At 49.6% G+C, this 21,808-nt stretch overlaps 1 protein-coding gene across 1 annotated transcript in view; it reads right to left on the reverse strand.

Annotated features, from left to right (window-relative positions):
* Nucleotides 1-20,634, reverse strand: part of APCDD1L (APC down-regulated 1 like) — a gene marked incomplete at both ends in the record, with an annotated part of 55,912 nt that extends 35,278 nt beyond the window's left edge. Inside the window, one exon of the mRNA XM_080685040.1 lies at nt 20,586-20,634. Coding sequence (XP_080541166.1) covers nt 20,586-20,634 — 49 coding nt within the window. The remainder of the gene's footprint in view (nt 1-20,585) is intronic.
* Nucleotides 20,635-21,808: the final 1,174 nt, after the last annotated feature.

The following is a 21,808-nucleotide window of genomic DNA, read 5'->3' on the forward strand; positions in this document are numbered from 1 at the left end:
AAGGTCCTAGCAGTTTGGTAAGAAAAAGAATAGGTATAAGGATTCAAAAGGAAATAATATTATCGCTATTTGTAGATGATATAATTATTTATGTACAAAATTCAAAATCTACAGAAAAATTATTAGGAACAATAAGAGTGTTTAGCAAGATGTCTGGATAAAAGAAATCTCTGTAAAAAAATCAATTACATTCTGTAACAGCAACAAATGGGGAGAGGAGATACCATTTACAATAGTAGTAAAAAGTATAAAGTATTCAGGAATAAATATAATAAAAATAAGCAAGACATATTTGAAGAAAATTATAAAAATGTACTGAAAGTGTCCTGGCCAGTGTAGCTCAGTGGTAGAGTGTTAGCCCATGCACCGAAGGGTCTGCGGTTTGATTCCCGGTCAAGGACATGTACCTTGGTTGTGGGTTCATTCCTGGCCGCAGTCAGGGCACACGTGGGAGGCAACCAATTGATGTGTCTCTCTCACATCAATGTTTCTCTCTCTCTCACCCTCCCTCCCTTCCACTCTTTCTTAAAAAAGAAAAAATTAATGGAAAAAATATCCTCAGGTGAGGATTAACAAAAAAAGTATTGAAAGACATTAAAGAAGATATAAATTAATGAAATGGATAGGAAATATCAAGAGATATTTGTTCTCCATTGAACTAATCCATGATGGATTCCAGTCAAAATCCTAATACATTATTTTGCTTTTTGTTTGTTTTAGGATCTTGTCAAGATGGTTATACAATTTAAATGAAAGAGCAAAAGTATGAGAAATTAAAGAAAAATAAGATATGGGGGGCATGCTGTATCAGAGATCAAGATTTATTGAGAACAGGAATAATTGTAGCATGGTATATTTCTTAAAGTGATAAATTGACCAGTAGAATAGGATAGGAGCTCAGATATTGACTCACAAAATTTATAAGGTTGGTGAATGTCTGGGCTGCTGATCACTGGAGAAGAGATGGCTGTTCCATCAGCAGGGCCATCCAGTTGGTCATCCACATGAAGAATTAAAAGAAATTGGACCCCTTCCTCACACCATACTCCCAAATCAATATCCAGTCGATAAGACTTCAACATAAATGGCAAAATACTAAAGCTTTTATAAGAAATGTAAAACAATGTCTTTATGATCTCAAGATAGCGAAAAAAAATTTTAAACAAAATGCAAAGAATGTTAACATGACATTAAAATTAGGAACTTCTAAAAAAAATAAAATTAGGAACTTCTGTTATTCAAAAGATGCTGTAAAGAGAATGGAAAGGGAAGGGATGAACCAGGGAACGATATCTGCAGCCCACATAAGGGTTAATGCACAGAATGTGTGAAGAAGTCCTACAAAGGTTACAGAAAAGACCAACAATACGGTAGAAAACCAGGCACAAGTGAGTCTGTATTCCACTGAAGAGTTAATGCTGCAGAGAGCTAGTCACATCCATTAGTAGTCAGGGCCATGCAAGTTAAGACCCAATGAGGTAACATTTTGACACTTACCACTTTAGGAAAAATTGTGAATTCTAAAAATGCAAGTGCCAGGGAAGATCTGTGGGAACCCTGTTGGTGGGAGTAAATCAGGATAAGTACTTTATAAAACAATCCTTGTAAAGTAACTTTATAAAAGTTTACAGGAAAAGAGGATCCAAGATGGCGGCGTAGGTAAACACCTAAACTGCTGCCTCGCACAACAATTTCAAAACTACAACTAAAAGACAAAACATCTATCACCCAGAACCACGGGAAAGCTGGCTAAGTGGAAGTTCTACAACTAGAAGGAAAGAGAAAAGAGCATTGAGACGTGCACAAGTGCTGTAAAGCTGAGGTATAGAGGCGCGCAAATCGGGCTGGGGTGGGGGGGGAGGGACTGGGAGCACTGCTTTTTTCAACCTGAAGGGAGACAAGCTCCCAATTACTCCGAACTCCAGTTTCTGGGGAGATGCGGGAGACCCAAACTCCTAAGGGAGAAGCTGGACTGTCTGCCATCGGGTCGGAAAGTGAGGGTGGCTTGCTTGCAGGGCTGCATGCAGGAATAATTGTTTACTGCACTGGGGCACGGGACGCGGGGATGCGGTCGGAGACGCAGAGCTGGCTGATTGGCAGCCATCACTGTTTGCCACGCCCTAGCCTAGTGATGCCCTGAGACCCTGCCCCGCCCCGCACAACCTACAAACCCACCCAAGCTCCAAGCAGCAGCTCTAGCATATGAATGGCCTGCCCTATCACAGCTTAACATAGCAAACTTGCAGCCCAGGTCAGACAGCTCCAAAACCTCCAAACCCCAAGCAAAGAGGAGAAAAACTGTAGTTCTCACTGTAGCGCCTGCTGGGTGGCCTCAGACAGTAGCTGACCTGCACCCCATTGGATATCCAGAAGACAGTGTACCTAGTGGTCAGTGTGAGATACCAGATTTCAACTACTCACATCCATAAGTGACACATTCAAGAGGCAGACTTAGTGAGCACCAAAGCCCCACTGAAACAAGTCCTGCACCATAAGCGTGTCTCCAACGCAGCAGTTCTTCCATTATGGACACAGCGGGTCCTCACAGCCAATTGGCCTGGAGGTCAATTCCTCCCAGTGTACCAACAGCAATCAAGGCTTAACTACACCAAGACTTTGCACTCAGCCCACAAAGGGGTGTACCAAGAGGGTCCACCTGAGGTGATTGGGGAGGCTGAGCTACTGGCCCCTATAGGTCACCTACCACACAAAGCCACTCCATCAACACAGGGAAGCAGCAAAATGCGGAGACAAAGAAACATGTCACGAATGAAAGAAATGGAGGAAAGCAAACTACTGGACAACATAGAGTTCAGAACCACATTTATAAGGTTACTCAAGAATCTTCTAAAAACCTCTGAGGAACTTAGTGAGACCTTTAAGGATCTTAATGAGAATGAAAAAAAAAAACAAAAAAAAAAACGGAAAAGGACCAGTCAGAAATTAAGCATACACTGTCTAAAATAAAGAATATACAGAAACTCAACTGTAGATCAACGTACCCCAAGAATCAAACCAAAGATCTGAAATATGAGGAAACAAAAAACACCCAACCAGAAAAACAAAAAGAAAAAAGAATCCAAAAATATGAAGATAGTGTAAGGAGCCTCTGGGACAACTTTAAGTGTACCAACATCTGAATTTTTGGGGTGCCAGAAGAAGAGAGAGAGCAAGATACTGAAAACCTCTATTTGAAGAAATAATGACAGAAAACTTTCCCTACTTGGTGAAAGAAATAGAATTACAAGTTCAGGAAGTGCACAGAACCCCATACAAGAGGAATCCAAAGAGGACCACACCAAGACACATCATAATTAAAATGCCAAGGGCAAAAGACAAAGAGAGAATCTTGAAAGCAGCAAGAGAAAAACGGTTAGTTACCTACAAGGGAGTACCCATACGACTGTCAGCTGATTTCTCTGCAGAAACTATGCAGGCCAGAAGGGAGTGGCAAGAAATATTCAAAGTGATGAACAGCAAGAACCTACAACCAAGATTACTCTACCCAGCAAAGCTATCATTCAGAGTTGAAGGTCAGATAAAGAGCTTCACAGACAAGAAAAAGCTAAAGGAGTTTATCACCACCAAACCAGGATTACATGAAATGCTGAGAGGTATTCTTTAAGAAGAGGAAGAAGAAGAAAAAGATAAAGATAAAAATTATGAACAACAAAATGACATCAAATACATACCTACCAACAAGTGAATCTAAAAATCAAGTGAATAAAAAATCTGAAGAACAGAATGGACTGGTGAATATAATAGAATCAGGGATATAGAAAGGGAGTGGACTGACAGTTCTCAGGGGGAAGGGGATGTGAGGGGTGCGGGAAGAGATTGGACAAAAATCTTACATCTATGGATGAAGACAGTGGCGGGTGGTAAGGGCATGGGGTGGGGTGGGGAATCAGGTGGAGGGGAACTATGGGGGGAAAAAAGGAACACCTGTAATAATCTGAACAGTAAAGATTTATTAATAAAAAAAAGTTTACAGGAGCTTGCAGACATTTTCTGGGACTCACAGGTAGAAATACATTTCAACATCAGCACCTGATATGTACGCCTGCATGTGAATGTACACACACACACACACACACACACACACACACATGCACGCACACTCACACATGCTTGCGCACCACATGTGTGATGGAGGCTTCAGAAAGTAATATAGGCTCTCCCTAGGAGACCTCCACTCTGCAGCATTTCTTCTTGTTCACTGTCTGAGCCTTGCCAATGTGATTTTCTGACCCATGAATAGAGTCTGACTCAGACTTTATAACTCTTGCCCACATGTTCCCAGCGACAATTACTAGAATGTAGGTAACAGCCTTGCTTATAATATCTCCAAACTGGAAACAAATGGAATGTTCACAGAGCAAAGCGTAGAAAAGTAGCCGGCAGCTTCTTTCCATGTTGGAATATTATACAGCAGTGAAAAATGGATGACCTGCAGCCACACACAACAACATGCACACATCTCGGGAGCATGATATGAAACGACCAAAGTCAGGGCCAGAGAAGAGAGACAGTGTGCAATAACTTTTCTATGGCTCAGTAATAAGCGCGGCTGGAAACTACCCGCAGGGTGCACATATCTGGAACAAAGTGGAAAAGATGCACATATTTTAGGAAGGGCAGCAGACGTGGCAGATAAAGATGCCAGCAGTGTTTGGGTCTTGCTGTGAGAGATAGTGTCACAGCTGTCCATTTTATTTTCTGTTTCAAAGTACACATATTTTTGTAATCATCATATATGTAATAAGGATTGACATTTGATCAAGTCATCCTGTTCAAAAACCTTCCCATTTCAAAGTCTGACACAATACAGTCTTCACCTGTGATTCCTCTCTCTTATTTTATTAAAAAAAATGTTTTTATTGATTTCATAGAGGAAGGGGGAGAGAGATAACATCAATGATGAGAGACAATCATTGATTGGCTACCTCCTGCACGCCCCCTACTGGAGAGCCAGTCAGCAAACCCGGGGTGTGCCCTGACAGGGAAACAAACTGTGACCTCCTGGTGGACCCTTAACCATTGACCCACACCTGCGAGGCTCTCATAATTTTCCCCAGCACTCTGCCTACCATGTGCCCTGACCTGTCAGCTTCCTTTTTTTTTTTTTTTTTTTTTAGTAAATTATTATCTTTATTTCTAGGTAATAATTGTCTTCTTTCACAAGCACAAATTGAGACTCAGAGAGAGGTAAGTTGAGACCAAGGTTCCACAAGACGTTCAAGAGCCTAGTGGGAGAGTACATCCTAACTAGGATAAGCCAGAGGGCCTAGGAAATTACCTCCAGGCCAAGCCAATATCACGATAGTAAATTGCCTTGAGATTTCATGTGTGACTTTTGGCAATTTTTAAAAAAATAAATCTTTATTGTTCAGATTATTACAATTGTTCCTCTTTTTTCCCCCCATAGCTCCCTTCCACCCGGTTCCCACCCCACCCTCTGCCCTTACCGCCCCCCCCCCCCCACTGTCCTCATCCACAGGTGTACGATTTTTGTCCAGTCTCTTCCCGCACCCCCCCACACCCCTTTGCCCCCTGAGAATTGTCAGTCCACGCCCTTTCCATGCCCGTGATTCTATTATATTCACCAGTTTATTCTGTTCATCAGATTTTTTATTCACTTGATTTTTAGATTCACTTGTTGATAGATATGTATTTGTTGTTCATAATTTTTATCTTTACCTTTTTCTTCTTTTTCCTCTTCTTAAAGAATACCTCTTAGCATTTCATACAATACTGGTTTCGCGGTGATAAACTCCTTTAGCTTTTTCTTATCTGTGAAGCTCTTTATCTGCCCTTCAATTCTGAATGATAGCTTTGCTGGGTAGAGTAATCTTGGTTGTAGGTTCTTGCTATTCATCACTTTGAATATTTCTTGCCACTCCCTTCTGGCCTTCATAGTTTCTGTTGAGAAATCATATGGGTGCTCCCTTGTAGGTAACTAACTGTTTTTCTCTTGCTGCTTTCAAGATTCTCTCTTTGTCTTTTGCCCTTGGCATTTTAATTATGATGTGTCTTGGTCCTCTTTGGATTCCTTTTGTTTGGGATTCTCTCTGCTTCCTGGACTTGTAAGTCTATTTCTTTCATCAGGTGGGGGAAGTTTTCTGTCATTATTTCTTCAAATAGAGATTTTCAGTATCTTGCTCTCTCTCTTCTTCTGGCACCCCATAATTCTGATGTTGGTACGCTTGAAGTTGTCCCAGAGGCTCCTTACACTGTCTTCATATTTTTGGATTCTTTTTTCTTTTTTCTTTTCCAGTTGGATGTTTTTTGCTTCTTTGTATTTCAAATCTTTGACTTGATTCTTGCGATCCTCTAGTCTGCTGTTAGATCTCTGTATAATATTTTTTTATTTCAGTCAGTGTATGCTTAATTTCTAATTGGTCTTTTTTCATATCCTCAAGGGTCTTGCTAAATTTATTGGCCTTTTCTAGAAAATTCTTGAAAAACCTTATAACGGTGGTTTTGAACTCTATATCCAGTTGTTTGCTTTCCTCCATTTCTTTTGTTTGTGATCTGTTTCTTTGTCTCTGCATTTTGGCTGCTTCCCTGAGTTCATAGAGTGGCTTTGTGTGCTAGGTGTCCTATAGGGCCCAGTGGCTCAGCCTCCCCAGTTACCTGAGGTGGACACTCTTGGTGCACCCCTTTGTGGGCTGTGTGCACAGTCTTGTAGTTAAGTCTTGATTGTTGTTGGTATCACTGGGAGGAATTGACCTCCAGGCCAATTGGCTGTGAGGATCAGCTGTGTCTACGCCAGGAGGACTTCTGTGCTGGAGACACCCTTATGAGACAAGACTTGCAAAAGCCTCTGTGCTCAGCTTGGATGGGGCGAAGCAGACAGTAATGGCTTCCCGTCAGCCCTGCCCTCAGAGGCCTCTGGGTCTCAGTGTCCCGTGGTAATTGCTGCAGGCACCTCTGAGAGAAAGCTGCCCTCGAGTTTCGCCCGCTGCCAGACAGTCCAGTTTCTCCCCGAATGAGTCTGCATCCCCAGAGTCTCGCCTGGAACTGGAGTTCAGCGCAATCGGGAGCTTTTGTCTCCCTCCTGATTGAGAAAGCCAGCCATGCACTCAGTTGCCAGTCCTCTCTGCGCGCACGTCTCAGTACCTCTGCCTCTTGCAGCTCCTCTGAGTCTCAGTGTGCTTTTCTCTTTCTTTCTAGTTGTAGAATTTCCACTTAGCCAGCCTTCCTATGGTTCTGGTTGATGTCCGTTTTGTCTTTTAGTTATCGTTTTGAAATTGTTGTGCGAGGCAGCAGTTTAGATGTTTACCTATGCCGCCATCTTGGTTTCTCCTTTGTTAGTTTCCTTTGATCACACCCAGGATATGAGCTGAATGTGTGTTCCCCCAGATCCAAATGTTGAAGCCCTACTCCTCTGTGTGATGGCATTGAAGGTGATTAGGGTTCATGAGGTCATGAGGGTGGAGCCCTAGGAAGGGATTAGTGCCCTCTGTTTTCTCTGTCTGCACAAGGGGGTCAGAGGCTTGCTGTGGGCAAAGAGGAAACAGGCAAAAAGCTCAGTCCTGTGTCATTCCTGTCATAAAAGGGAACAAGAGTGGACCCTGGCCAACAGCCCCAACACTTAGCCGCTCACAGGGCCATGGGCTGAGCCTGAGTGCTGCCTCCCTGCACTTGTCCAGGACCCCCAGCCGAGGGCACTGCTTCAGGGACCGTGGGCAGGTGGCCCGCCCCACACGCTGCTCAGCGGGGCTGCCAGCCACCTCCCTGGCTCTGGGCTGCAGGGGGCGGCCACGCTGGCTCTCCAAGACTGTTTTTGTGAGTGGAGGGGGCCAGGGGCATTTCCATTTGGTCCCGCGTCCCCCAAAGTTAAGGACTCAGGTTGGTTTTCTGAATCTTGAAAGGAAATATGAGTGTGTGCAATTACTGCCTCTATTTAGCAATAACCGTGGGAGACACATGGCGAGGAAAAACGTGCCGCGGCTCTGGGGCAGCCCAGCCCTGCACAGGTGGGGGGCAGCCACATGCCAGGGGGGTGCCCCGTGTGCACCACCAGGGCTGCCTTACGGGCAGCTCACAGCCGCGCTGGCACAGGGCAGGCAGCTCTGGTGAGAAAGCCTGGCTGGCGCGGCCTGAAGTCAGGAGCCAGGGAAGCCCCGTTAGATGACGGGCCGTGGGAGTCTGTGGGGCTGCCCAGCTGGATGCAGTGAGAATGATGGCCCTTTGCCGGGTTGTCAGCCCTTGGGGGTTGAGGGAGTGCACGGGAGGCCTCCCAGCAGTGCCACGCACTTGGGGCTTATGGGGATTGGGCGAGGAACCTGGGAAACGTGCCCATGGCAGTGAGGTGGCAGGACAGTGATCCCCCTGAGGTCCCTTCTCCCCCGCGTGGCCACTGGACTGTTCCGGGCCTGGGTGAACAGGAGGGGAGCTGGAGGGTTGCACAGGGTCACCTACAGGGAGCAGCCCTGTGGTGACCACCTTGCCAGCCCACGTCACAGAGGAGGAAACCTGGCCACGGGTGAGTCTCTCTGTTCGATTCCGGAACAAAGCTCCACAGGCGGGGGCTTAACCAGCGGGATTGGATTCTCCCCCAGTTTGGAGGCCGAACATCCCAGATCAAGGTGTCGGCAGGGCTGGTTGCTCTGAGGCCTCTCTCCTGGGCCTGCACCTGGCATTTACCATCTCCCGTGTTCACATGTCTTCCTCTGAGCGTGTCCTCTTTTGATGAGGATACAGTCCTCATGGACAAGGACCCACCTAATGACCTCATTTTAACCCGATCCCCTCGTAAGGACACATTTCAGGGCACTGGGCAATAGGACTCCACCCTCTGAATTTGGGGGAACAATTCCACCCCTAACATTTACTCAAGCTCATACCGCTGGTGGGGAGCAGGGCTCCCTCCAGCCTCAACTAATACATTCTCATTATTATAAAGAATGCAAGGAAGGCGAGCAGATTCCCTCAGTGTCCCCCCACCTCCTCTCCCCTTCCCAGCAGCAACTCATATTATTAGTGTGTGCATCTTTTCAGACGTTTATTTCTACGAAGGAATATACATAAATATGCGCTGTGGCAGAGGGGATGCTGTTTTTAAAATAAAATTTAAATCCCTGTTACGGTGAAAAACCTGCCTAATGAAAATTATGTTTCAAAATAGACTGAGGCGTTCTTTGTGCTAAATATGGTGTCCTTTGTCTCATTTGCAATGGAAAAGTCCCTTGTTTAAAAAAATACATTATTAAGAGGCCTTACAATACAAACCACATTTTCTAATTCAATAGCGTCCAAGGTCAGCCAAGCAAAGACAATGTAAACTCACTGCGGAAGTGTCTTGCTCAATAATGAAATTTGTTCGGAGGGCAGCATTATAATCAGAGCCTGGTACAAGCTGCTGAAATGGTAGCTCTGAAATGAGCCCCATTCAGTAATTGGGAGCCTATTAAAGCAGCTTACGTGCAATTTCAAGTATTGCATTTCCTGATTAACAAGGATATAATTTCTTGAAGGGAAAAAAAAAAAAAGGATTCTGTTTATGTCCTTGGTTTCCTTAAATTGGCCCTTGCGCGAAGAAAGGCCACAGGCCACCGGTCTAGGCAGAAGCTGATGAGACACACTTGACCAGGAAGAGGGGCCTGAGGGCCAGCGGAGCTGAAGGAGGAATTTTAGGAGGATCTGTCTTTATTGGCCACCCAAGTTCTGTTTGGACCTGGAGACCAGCTGAATGCACAGCTACTGTCCCTGATGCCCAGGGCCACCGTGCTAGCCTCCCTGGTGGCAGGTCCTAAGCTAGTGTGGTTTGTAGAGATGCCTCGTCCTCTTTTGGGCCAACGTTCCTTATCCTAGGGGGCTGGTGCGCATCCTCTGCAGCCACCAGCCACTGTTGCTGTGGGCCCTGAGACCCCCTTGGAGTCTCATCTCTGTCATGTGTCCATCTGGCTGGCATGTCCCCACCCTGGCATTAGAGCCCTCTAATTCCTCATCTCTCCCACCTGCTCTACTAAACTTTATGAGCAAATTATCTATATAAACAGGGACTATGTTTCACCCTCTTAATATGAACTCCAGCCCTGAGTGTGGTTGGTTGGATGCCATCCCATGCACCAAAAGGTTGCTGGTTCAATTCCTGGTCAGGGCACATGCCTCATTGCGGGCTTGATCCCTGGCATGCAGGGGACAGCTGATCAATGTTTCCCTCTCACATCAATGTTTCTCTTTCCGTCTCCCTACCTCTCCCTCTAAAAATAAATTTTGTAAAATCTTAAAAAAAAAAGAACTCCAGTAGTTCTGGCCTCAGATCCTCTGGAAGCTCTCTGGCAACGAATATGCAAATTCCCAGTGATCTAGGTCTTCCTTGAAGCCCTTACAGGATTTTGGAGCCTCAGGGTCCTGACCACCTTCCCCTGCCCCTGTCCACAGCAATAATGAATACCCTGGATGTGAATGAACTTAACTGTTCACAAGTAACCTGGAACTCTGACTTCTCAGGAAGTTGGGTTGCCCCTACACACCCTCAGCGGCAGAAATGCACACACACAGGCACCGATAGCCCCTGAAAACTTGGGGTAGGGTTTACTCGGCAAATGCACCTAGTCACTCAATCACAAGATCACTACTTTCTCTGAGATTTCAATGGGTACTTTAAATTCACCCTCTGCAAAAGGCAGATGAAAAAAAAAAAAAAAAAAGCAGGTCCAACATTGGTCATTATAAAAGCTCAGGTATTCTCACTCACCAACAAGTTGGCTTTCATTACAGTAACTGTGGGTTGCTATTTAAAAGATTATAGCCCATCAGAGTCTGGTTAAAACTCCTGGGCCAAACAGTAGACTTAAGTTTTAAACTATCTAGAAACCACACCCAACCACCCAAACACATGTTAAAACAACTAATTGTATATTTCAAAGAACAAGTAATTTCGTTTTACTGTGGTCACTGTGATTCCAAGCTAAACACATTCACATCTTGCTCTCTGTTTTTACACATATTTTGGGGGAAGGAGTGGGGTTGGGTGTGAGCTATTGCTTTTCTTCCCATCCTAATATATAAAAACCCAGCGTCCGTAATGACTGTCTGAAGGCTCGACTGAACACCGGAAGTCAGTCCTGCAGTCAGTGCTGGGTTGCCATGGCGACCCAGCACTGACTGCCGAGGGGGCTGTGGATCAGGCCTGGAGAGAGGCCAGGGGAGAGAGAGGCAGGGTCTGATCCGCAGCCTCCATGGCAGCAGTTGATCAGCCATTGCTTCTCTCTCTCCAGGCTTCATCAGCAGCCGCGCCTCTGTTTCTCTCCGGGCCTCTGAGGGGCTCCTGATCAGCCCTGCCTCTCTGATCAGGCCCATTGATAGGCCTAGAGACACTGACTGGCATAGAAACTGACCAATCAGAACCAAATCTGGGTGAACTGTGAGGAGCCAATGGCTGCCTAGGAGGTGGAGCTTTTGATACTGACTGGCATAGAAACCGACCAATCAGAACCAAATTGGCTGGTAGGGGAGGGCAGTTGGGGGCCACCAGGCCTTTGAGGAGGGCCACTGAGGGTGAGATCAGGCAGGCAGAGGCAGTTAGGGGTGATCAGGCCAGCAGGGGAGAGCAGTTAGGGGTGAGAACAGGCTGGTAGGGGAGGGCATTTGGGGGCGAGATCAGGCCAGCAGAGGAGGGCCGTTGAGGGCGAGATCAGTCCGGCAGGGGAGGGAAGTTGGGGGCAACCAGGCTGTCAGGGGAGGGCAGTTAGGGGTGATCAGGCAGGCAGGCAGGTGAGCGGTTAGGAGCCAGTGGTCCCAGATTGCGAGAGGGATGTCCGACTGCTGGTTTAGGCCCGATCCTAAACTGGCAGTTGGACATCCCCCAAGGGGTCCCCGATTGGAGAGGGTGAAGGCTGGGCTGAGGGAAACCCCTCCCCCCCATGCATGAATTTCATGCACCGGGCCACTAGTTTTCAGTATAATTTAACACTGAGGTTTGAGGAGGGCAGCTCAAGTTTTTAATGCACTTTGAGCTCTGAGGTGAGCTAACCTCAGTAAAGCATATATACTATTTAGCTAACAGCTCAGAGATCATGGTCTCAAAGTGGACACTGGAGGCATACTGACCAGGTGCTTTGGTTGCAAGCAGCCAAAGCCATGTCTGACACATATAAGCTAAACTGGGCTTCCGTGGAAGGGCATGGGTGCTCACTGATCTAAGAGGTGCTCTGGGGATCTGGCTGGTGGGAAGTACATTGCATTTCCTCTGGGACTCCCCTGTGGGCAGGATGCATTTTAACTTCTGGTCATTGACATAAGATTCCAGGTCTTGGGGCAAACATCCTGTTTGCTCAACCTGAGACTCATGCCCCAGGTGGAGGGGAGACACCTTGATTGACCATCCTCCAGGATTTGAGTCAATGAAGAAAATGTTGCTGCTAGCAGAAGGGAGTATGACATTACCTATTGCTGACATCTGTCCACGCATAGCTGTGTTCTGGTTTCAGTCACTCTATCAGGACTCCAATTCCTGGTTCTGAAGCCCCATCCACTTGACTGGAGACAAGGCACCTTTAGCATCCCCTCAGGGTTCTGTCTAAATGTCTGGATGGTTGGGGCCCTGCTCTTCCTTAGATCAACACCAGAAACAAAATTTGTCTAAGACCAGCTCTCCTGCCCAGGACCCCTAATGCCATGCTGGGTGATCCCACTCCTGACACCAGGATCCAACCCCTGCAGTCAGGTCAGAATTCCCAAGCCCCAGTTTCCACTACTTCTCTAACCAGCCTCTTTTTTGCTGAGGTTCTAGTGAACCTTGGGGATTGCATGTCTTGGAGATTATAATCTTGGTAACAGCAGACATCCAGCCCCTTTCCTTGGAACCCACATCCCCAGATGGAACTGATCCTGTAGAAATACAGAAAAATCATATAAAGACAAAGAGAGAAATCACCCATAATCCCACTTCCCACTAATTTCTTATGTTTTCTTCTAGTTTTTTTTTATTAAATAAGGATGCCACCCTCCCAATTAAAATGTATTTGAAATAAAATGTATATACACTGTGTTTCTGTTCTAACATTATGCCAAAATTATCTTCCCATTTCATTCAATATTTTTAAATATATAAATTTTTGTGGGTGCATAATTCCCTCAAAATTTGTGGACATCATTGCCTAACATTGGGTATTTAGGTTTTGGTCTCCTGGTCTCCCTTTCCTCCCTGGGTCCTTGGTCATGGCTTGTCCCTGCCCCATCACCTCTCAACTGTAGGCCGATCACCTAAGTTCTTGAATCTCCACTTCCCAGAAACACCTGATGCCTTCCCACCCACCAGAGGCGGCCCTTCAGATACAACACGAGGAGTTGTGGGCTGAATTGTGTCCCCTCAAAAGATACGTTCAAGTCCTACCTTGGAATGTGACCTATTTAGAAATGCAGTTGTAAATAGTTAAGATGAGGTCCCACTGGAGTAGGGTGGGTCCTAATCCAAGAGGACTGGCGTGCTTATAAGAGGAGAAGACACACAGGAGGAAGTAGCCATGTGGCACTGGAGGCAGAGATTGGAGTGACTCATTGAAAGGCAATACAATACTGACTGTCACCTGCCACTGAAAGACAAAGTAAAGACACACATTGCCATAGCAGAAGCCACAAGAGGAAGGGAGGACTCTCCCCCATAGTTTCAGAGGGAGCTGGCTCCATGACACCCAAATTTCGTTATTTCCAGAATGGTGAGCCAGTTCATTTCTGTTGTTTTAATACATCCAGTTTGTGGCACTTTGCACAGTAGTCCTTGGACACAAACACAGATATCCCAAACACATGGTGCCATCCCACCCACTAGTGGGGGCCCTTTGGCTACATCACCAGGCAAAGGCAACCCACGCCCCCTTGTGCCGTTTGTAGCAGAAACTTGGGCTTCTGACGTCCTTACTTACTCTGTGCCCCATCCTCCTCTCATCCTGTCAGCCACCATTTCTGACCCTTCCTGCCGCCACACTTCTGTGATCTGTGGCCATCCCTAAGAAGCAGTATATCTTGGTCCCAAGATCAGAACCCACAGAGCAGTGTCCTGTCACCTTAATAATGATGTAGTGACACCTACCAGGCACCTGCTCTGTGCCTGGCACTGTGGGCAGTCTCACCTACTCCTCACAGCCACCCATGGGTAGACATGATTTGGCAGAGGAGGAAACTGAGGCCCAGAGGGATTAGGTAATTAGGAAGTCAGTGGAGCAGCTGGAATTAGAATGTGGGAAATTGAATTCCAGAGCCCAGCCCACGCAGCTGTCTTTGCAGATGGACAATTAAGATCCTTCGCTCTTCAGCCTCTCTCAGAATCACATTTAATTGAGGATTTAAGACTGTTCTTGTTAGCATGCCTGTGGTCTCCACACTGTGATCTTCCGCCCTAAGTCATGTTATGTAAACTGTCAGCCGCATGCCTCAGTGCGTGGGTATCTTCTGCTGCCCACACTTCATTCTAAACCGGCTTCTTTCCAACAGGCAGCGGGGCAGGAGGTCCTTGCCTGAACCTTGAGCTGAACTTTCCAGGAAGGGCAATCGAGGCACAAAGCTCGGTGGCCCACAAACCTCAGTCCCTGGGCTGGCCAGCTGGATGATCCTAAGCGCACAGTCTCGCCTCTGTCCTCTGTAACATGGTGCCAATTGCATAGGGAGGTCACAGGCAGAACCCGCTGAGCACAGTGCCTGGGCGAGGTCTCTGTTTCACGCCCCACGTGCAGTCATTTATGATAAGACCACCTGGCCATCTATTATCCCTCAGGAAAAAATGTACATTTAGCTCATTGCCACTTCGCGGGGTTCACCAGAGTGAATGTGAAAGAGACAAGCAGCAGGGACGCCTCTCAGGAAGCTCGGGGGAACCAAGGGCAAGCTGAGAACAACTGGATCACAGACGGAGGCAGCTACGTTTCCATATGTAAAGAGCACTAACAAATCAATAAGAAGAGATTCTTTAAGAAGTCCAATATAAAAGTGGGCAAAGGGTATGACCAATAGGAAAACCAATACAAGAGGCCCCTAAAAGTAGAAATAGATGTTCCTCTTTGCTCATAATGAAAGGAAGGAAGTCTGAGCATCGCCATTGGCAGGGTTTGTGAAGAATGATACTGACAGGTGGCGAGGACGCAGGATAGTGGTGCTCCCATAGGCCACCCGTGGGGGTGTTGACTGTGCACTCCATGTGGAATGGAGGCTCGCGAAAGACTTTAACACACGTGTTGCTGTAGCAGTTCCACTGTTAGGAATTCACACCCATATTTGCAGGTGAAGGGGAGCCTGGGGGCAGGGAATGGTGTTCTAAGCAGAAGGAACAGAGTGTGTGTGTGTGCGCACACGCGTGTGTGCATGTGTGTGCGCACAAGTGTGTGCATGTGTGTGCGCGTATGTGGGTGCGTGCATGTGCGTGTGTGTGCAGGCTGTGGTGGAAAGGAGGTGACTTGATGGACAGCCTGACACTTCCGTGTGGCTGCATCACAGTGGCGGCAGCTGGGGGTCACCATCTTCTCTGAGGAGTCTGTGGGGATGAGGGCCAAATGGGGACCAGGGAGCCCTGGGAGAGAAGGCTTGGGAGAGAAGGCAGGGCTGAAGGGAGAGGACAGGCTGGGGATGTGGCTGAGCTGAAGGAGGGTCTGGCTGGGACTGAGCCCCACACTCCCTGAGCGACTCTGGAGGTGGACATGCTTACATTCTATGACAGCAGCATCTTAAACCGCAAAAACAGCCTCTGGAAGTAGCTGACGTCCTCTGTTAGACCAGAGTCATGCCTCGGGAAGTGGTGGGGAGGGGTGTGGGCCTGTCCTTTCCTCACCCAGGTGGGCTGTATGGTGGGCTCCTAGGGCATCTGCGCCAGCTGCTGAGTAGGTGAGGCACTGAGCTGGTGGGACAGGTGGTGGCACAGGTGAATGCTGGCGTTGTTACTAGGCACTACATTTGGGGAGAGGGGACTCTGGGAACTAAAATGACAGTTGAAAGCATGTGTCTTGGCAGGAGGAGGTTATGGGCTTCTAAGAATCAGATACTCTCAGGGCTGGAAGCAAATCTAGGTGACTCCCTAGCCAATGCTACTCCCACAGCACCCGGTTCATTGTTGGATACCTCTAGTGATGGGGAGCTCACTACCTCTAAGGCATCCCATTCCTGCTGAACACCCTTCAGTGGACCCTCCATTGCCCTTGACAGGAAGTCCAATGCCCCCTGTGGCCCTCATGGCCCCATGACTGAGCCTGCCAACCTCCTGGCCTCTCCACCCCTTGTCCTTCACCCTCTCTCGCCAGCCCCGTTGGCCTTCTCTCTGGTCATGAGTGCATGCAAGTTCCTCTCCCTGTGTCCTTCCTCCGCCTTCCTCCTTGTTCAAGTTTTAGTCACTTATCACCTTCCACACCACACAGCCCAGGCTAGATGCCCCAGGACCTACTGGGCGGAGCAGCCACTTGTAATGAATTGCCCATTTTAGGTTTAATCATCCAATTTGACTCTGACGTCCCTGAGGCCAGGGGCGGCCTCCCTGTTCCTGTATTGGCGGGGCCTTACACCAGCGAGGGGCACCCGCAGCACGTCACTCAACACACACCCTGTGGGTTGAAAGTCAGGTGGGCACCGCTCTGCTAGACATTCTTCCTTGTACCCACCTCACCCAGCCAAGCCGTGAGTCTGTCGCCATATTGTCCCACAGGGAAGGAAGGTGATGGCGACAGGCCCACGTGGGGCCAGGGAGGAGAAAGGAGACAGGGTGCAAGAAGTAGCTGGCTCACTCCACAGGGACAATGGTGAATTTTGTCGCTGTAGTCAGTATCATGACAATTAGTCACAGTGCTCTTGGGGACACACAGAACATCGAGGGGGAAGGAGACCCACCCAGTGGCCAGCCTACACTGGCGGAGGCGACTGAGAGCGGCTGCCCCTCTCCAGGCTGTAGAGCTCATGCAGGCGGCGCATGCAGGGTCACAGGGTTCAGGGTCAAGTCCAACCCCAGGCACCCCTTCACCCCTTCAGGACCTCTTAAGGCCAGTGATGTTACCATTCCCAACTCGCTGATGGGGACACAGGCTGAGCTTGTCCAGGTCAGGCAGGTTGAAGCTAGGGTGGCCCCCAGGTCTGTCCAGTTCCTGAGACGTGCCCTCCAGCTCTGCAGCACACAAAGCCATTGGATCAGCCCCATCCCACCGGCCTGTGGGCACGCACGTGGCGCCCCCTCCCCCTCAGCTGGGAGGCCAACATTCTCAGGGACACACCTTCCTCCCTTTCCCACTGTGCACATCACTTCCTGGGTCTCAGACAGCTCCCCTGTATCAGAGTCTTTTGGAAACCATCGTGTTTAGGGAGCCACCACACTCAAGACCCCCTGCAGGCTGACAGCAGGGCCCTCCTGTGCATCAGGCTGTCCACTGGCTTCAGCCGGCGGGGGTGGGGAAGCACCTATCTTGGAAGTTTTGTCAGGGGTTCATTCTGGCTTCAAAGCTTTCATTAACATCGTTAACTTCCAGTGCATCCACATCCACAGATATTGCTTCTTGGGTCGCTTCTAACTGGCCCACAGCCCAGATGGTTTTGAAATCAAGGAAGCTGCTCTGTTTGCCTGGAGCTGGATATTTTGAATCTGGAAATTATAGCTCCGGTCAGAACGATAAGCGAAACAGCTGGCCGCAGTGACCGACGGGCGAGGCAGCAGGAGAAAGTTTCTGCTGATAACTTTCTTTATTTTAAATAATTAATCCGATTACTGATCTCCATTCACTGTTGATTTTCGGAGGAGTGTACTTCAGTTAATTTTCTTCCCAGTTTTTATTCTCGGATTCAAAGCGGAGCCCCACACTGACAACTAATTTATTATGAGCTAGCCTGTGATTTCGTTCTAGTTAATCTGTCTCTAAATGATAACTTGCCATCACAAAGTACATGGTTGAAAATAAAAGCAGGGCTGAAATTAGACCAAAAGAAATGAGAAATAAAAAGGAGCTGTGGTTTCTCATTTCCCCCCGTCAAGCATAAATTGCCGAGTAAGGAGATTTTTAAAAGGCAGAAATTGCGGTGGCGTGAACCCGAGCTAGGGGCCGGAGCATTGGCACTGGCGCAGCTGGCATCTCAGGGTTTTGCTGCTGGGGGTCCCTAACTGCACTTACCCACTCATGGCCAGACATTCACCAGAGGACATCCTCAGAGACAAGAAGGAGCGAGAACAAATGGGAAAAATCAACGTCCAAATTGGAAACTAGCTTGGGGTGCTGTTTTTCTTGGGGCCCCACTGTACCTTTGATTTCCTGATTGCTCAGAGCAAGAATAACAAAATCCATCCGACCTGGTGATTTTGACAGATTCATCGGAAAAGCTACCAATTGAGTCTGATGTAGCCATACCAGTGGTTTTCAACCAAGAGTACCCCCCCCAGGGGACATTTGGCTGTGTCTGGAGACCCTAATGGTTGTCATAACTGGGAGGTGTTGACATTGGCAGGTAGTAGGTAGAGGCCACGGATGCTGCTAAGCATCCTACAGTGCATGGGGCAGCCTGTGGAGAGAATGGTGTGGACCACAAAAGTCAATAGTAATGAGGTTGAGCAACCTTGGCGTGTGCTCCCATATGTACGTGTGCATGTGTGCGTGTGTGTGTGTGTGTGTGTGTGTGTGTGTGTGTGTGTGTACTCATTGTGGATTCACTTGGTGGGGCTGTTGGTGTGTCCTCCACAACGTTTCTGGAACCTGGGACATGAAGCAGGCACGCCTCGGCTCAGGTACCTAAATTATGTATGTATCTGAGGATTAACTGGGTTCTGTTTCCTTTCACCAAAGCAACAGGATCTTGTTGCCTGGTGATGCAGCCAGTGGGGAGAAGTACTTGTGAAGAAAGTGTTCGGTGGAAAACGGTGCCCGGCTTAGGGCAGGAAGCTGCCCAGGCAGCTCTAGTGGGGTCGGCGCACTCCTAGCGTCTGTGTTTGAACTCAGGGCCCACGGGCGCCTCCGCCCATTGGGCGCTCCCTCCCGGCTCCCCTCCTGGGGAATCTGTCTGACTCCCATGGCAAAAGGTCGCCAAGGAGCAGCGCAGCAGGACTCCCTGAGAGCAAGTGCCATGCTAAACTTCCAGGGATTTTATTGGCATGACGAGAAGCTCCCGCCTGCCAAGGACAATAGCTGTGCGCTGTGACCAAGCCTGCAGGTTTCTGGGGTCACCTGTCTGGCTGCTCAGACTGTCCCCTTCCCGTGGGAGGGAGCAGGGAGGGAGGGGTGGGAGGGAGCAGGTAGGGAGGGGTGGGAGAGAGCATAAAGATGATGGTTCATCCCTCTTCTGGTTCAGCTGTGTGCCCAGCCGTCCCCGCCACGCCCCCCACGCCCTCCCCAGCCAGAGAACAGGGCACTGTGCCCTCTGCGCATTGCTGGGGACTCCTCTGCAGTGGAGGGCACGGCGACCTCTCACCTCCAGCCTGTGGTAAATGCACCCTTTGGATGGATGTGTCTGTGACTCTCAAACTGCTCACCCACCCCTTTCTTGACTTCCTTCAGACCCTTTCATCTCCCCTCCATCTATCATGCTTAGAAGCTGGAGGTTGGGAAGAAGACCCATCGAGGGGCTCCTGCAGGCAGACCTGGCTTTGCTCCTTGACTGTAAAGGAGCAGAGAGTGCCCAGTGGGACCTGGGCATCTTCCTGCGGACCTGACAGCCCGTGGCGCCTGGCTGCGCTGGCTGCATGCTCCCCTGGTGCCAGGCGCATGCTCCGTGCTTCCCCGCCCTCCTCTGTAGGCCTCACAATAAGCCTGGACAGAGGGGAGGGCTTTGTGAGCCCAATGGACAGATGAGAACGTTGGGCTAAGAGCTGATGGCCATGCCAAGGCCGCACAGGTGGACGGAGCTGATCTGGGCTTCGGAGCCCAGTGGTCTGACTCCAGGGCCAGAATTCTTAACCCTTCACAGTGTGAAGGTGCTTGGGGTGAGCCAGGGCTGGGCGCACTGCCATGACTATGGTGGTTGTCGTTTTTTGCCAGTGGCGGCATACCATGGTCCGTTGGCATTTGTAGAGTTTTGCCCATTCCCCACCCTCTAAGAAGCACCAGCGAACGAGCAGTTAGTCCTGTCTCCTCTCAGCAGGGTCCTAGGGTCCCTTGGCTATCCTCTCTCTCCCATCCCCCCACCAGCCTGGGCCCAGGGTCACTGCACCCTCCCCTAACTTCCCCTGGCTCTGCTTCAGGACACAGCCCTGAGCACTCACAGGTCCAGGATTCCATGGGCAAGCCCAGCGCTGCAGCCCTGCTATCAACACCGGGGGTTTGTACCTTGCCGGGGGGGTCTCAGTGGACCTGGATCCTCCTCATCTTTTTGGAGGTACCAGTCCCTCTGGACCTCCACCCCAGGGGCTACTCCTAGTGCCTGGAAGTCAAGCCTCCAGGGGCACGGAGGGCAGAAGAGTGCACACTTGGCGCAATGACACCCCTCCCTTCCGCAGGACCCAGGAGGAGCCTGGAGGCGCAGCAGGTGCCGGCCAGGTGAGGCTGGGGAAGGGCTAACAGGAGGCAGCATCAGCCATGGGGCACAGACCCAGGCGGCAGTCCCCAAGGACCCTCTGGAGTCAGACGGCGAGCTCCCTCCCTTCCGACCTCAGGTAGCGAGCCCACTAGGAGGAGGGTGACACCTACCTCCCAAAAGCATCAGTACCCAAGCGTAGGGGAGCATGGCTGCAGGCATCCCGTCGGGGCTGGCAGGAGGGCCTCGGCACCTCCACAGTGCGTGGAGGGAGGCGGGGCGCGGGGCTCCTGGGCCGCAGGGGAGGCTGCCGCCCGGCTAGGGTCCTGCGAAGAAGTTGCAAGGGCCCTGCGCCCCCCTTGGCGCTCACCCTCTGGGCTGTTGATAGTTGTAAGTCGAGCTGCGCACTCATAGGTCCAACTTGCCAGAAGAGGTGGAGACAGCCTCCGGCGTTGCGCGCTCACCAGCGCGGTGCGCCCAGCCCTCTGGCATGGCTCCTCCTGCCATTCAGACCCCCCAGCTGACCCCTTTCTATCCCCTGCCCTTCACCTCCCCCAAAATCTTCGCAGTGGGCAAGACCTCCCTCAATTCCGCGCACTCCTTTCCGCAAAGTGCACCCAGGCAGGCTGGTCCCTGGAAGGACAGGCGGGGGAAGCTCTTCTGAGCCCTGCTGGTCTCTGACCCTTGAAGTTTCTACTCAGATACTCTTGGAAAAGTCACTCGACTTGGAGCCCAGCTAGGGGCACAGGGAAAGGGGCCAAACTGGCGCCCAGCAGCAGCGTGCTCTGTCATTAGCCTGCGGGTTCCAGCGAGCATCCAGGCCAAAGTGAGGCTCTGACCAGGGCGGTTCCCCACCCTCCTGCCCCAACTCCTCCTCCTGCCACCACCTCCCAGGTCCCATCCGAGTCATTTTAGGGTGACAACCCAGAGGCAGCTGGATGGAGGAGGACAGACAGCATGGCCCCAAACCAGTCACCTCTGCCCCCCACCCAGGTCCCGGAGCTCCCAGGTGGCAGCAAGGCTTGAAGGAAGGTCCGAAGGAGGACGCCATGAGTTATTGGGTTTATGAATGAAGATGAGAGAGAATCACTTGGATCGGAAAACATTTAACCGGATTGTTCCTGTCCACATGGGCCATCTGGGTAACTGAAGGGACATGTAGATGTCTGTTTTCATTGTATTGCCATTAACTGAGAGAGGGAGAGAGAGAGAGAGAGAGAGAGAGAGAGAGAGGAGAGAGAGAAAGAGAGAGGGAGAGAGAGAAAGAGAGAAAGTAAAAAAGCGGGGGGGGGGGGAGAGACAGAAAGTAAGGAAGACGAGAAAGAAGAGAGAGAGAACAGGAAAGGGAAAGTCAGAGAGAGAATAAGAGGAGAGAGATGGAGATGCCCCTTGCTGA

The sequence above is a fragment of the Plecotus auritus genome, assembly GCF_963455305.1.
Source record: "Plecotus auritus genome assembly, chromosome: 8".
Taxonomy (NCBI): Eukaryota; Metazoa; Chordata; class Mammalia; order Chiroptera; family Vespertilionidae; genus Plecotus; species Plecotus auritus.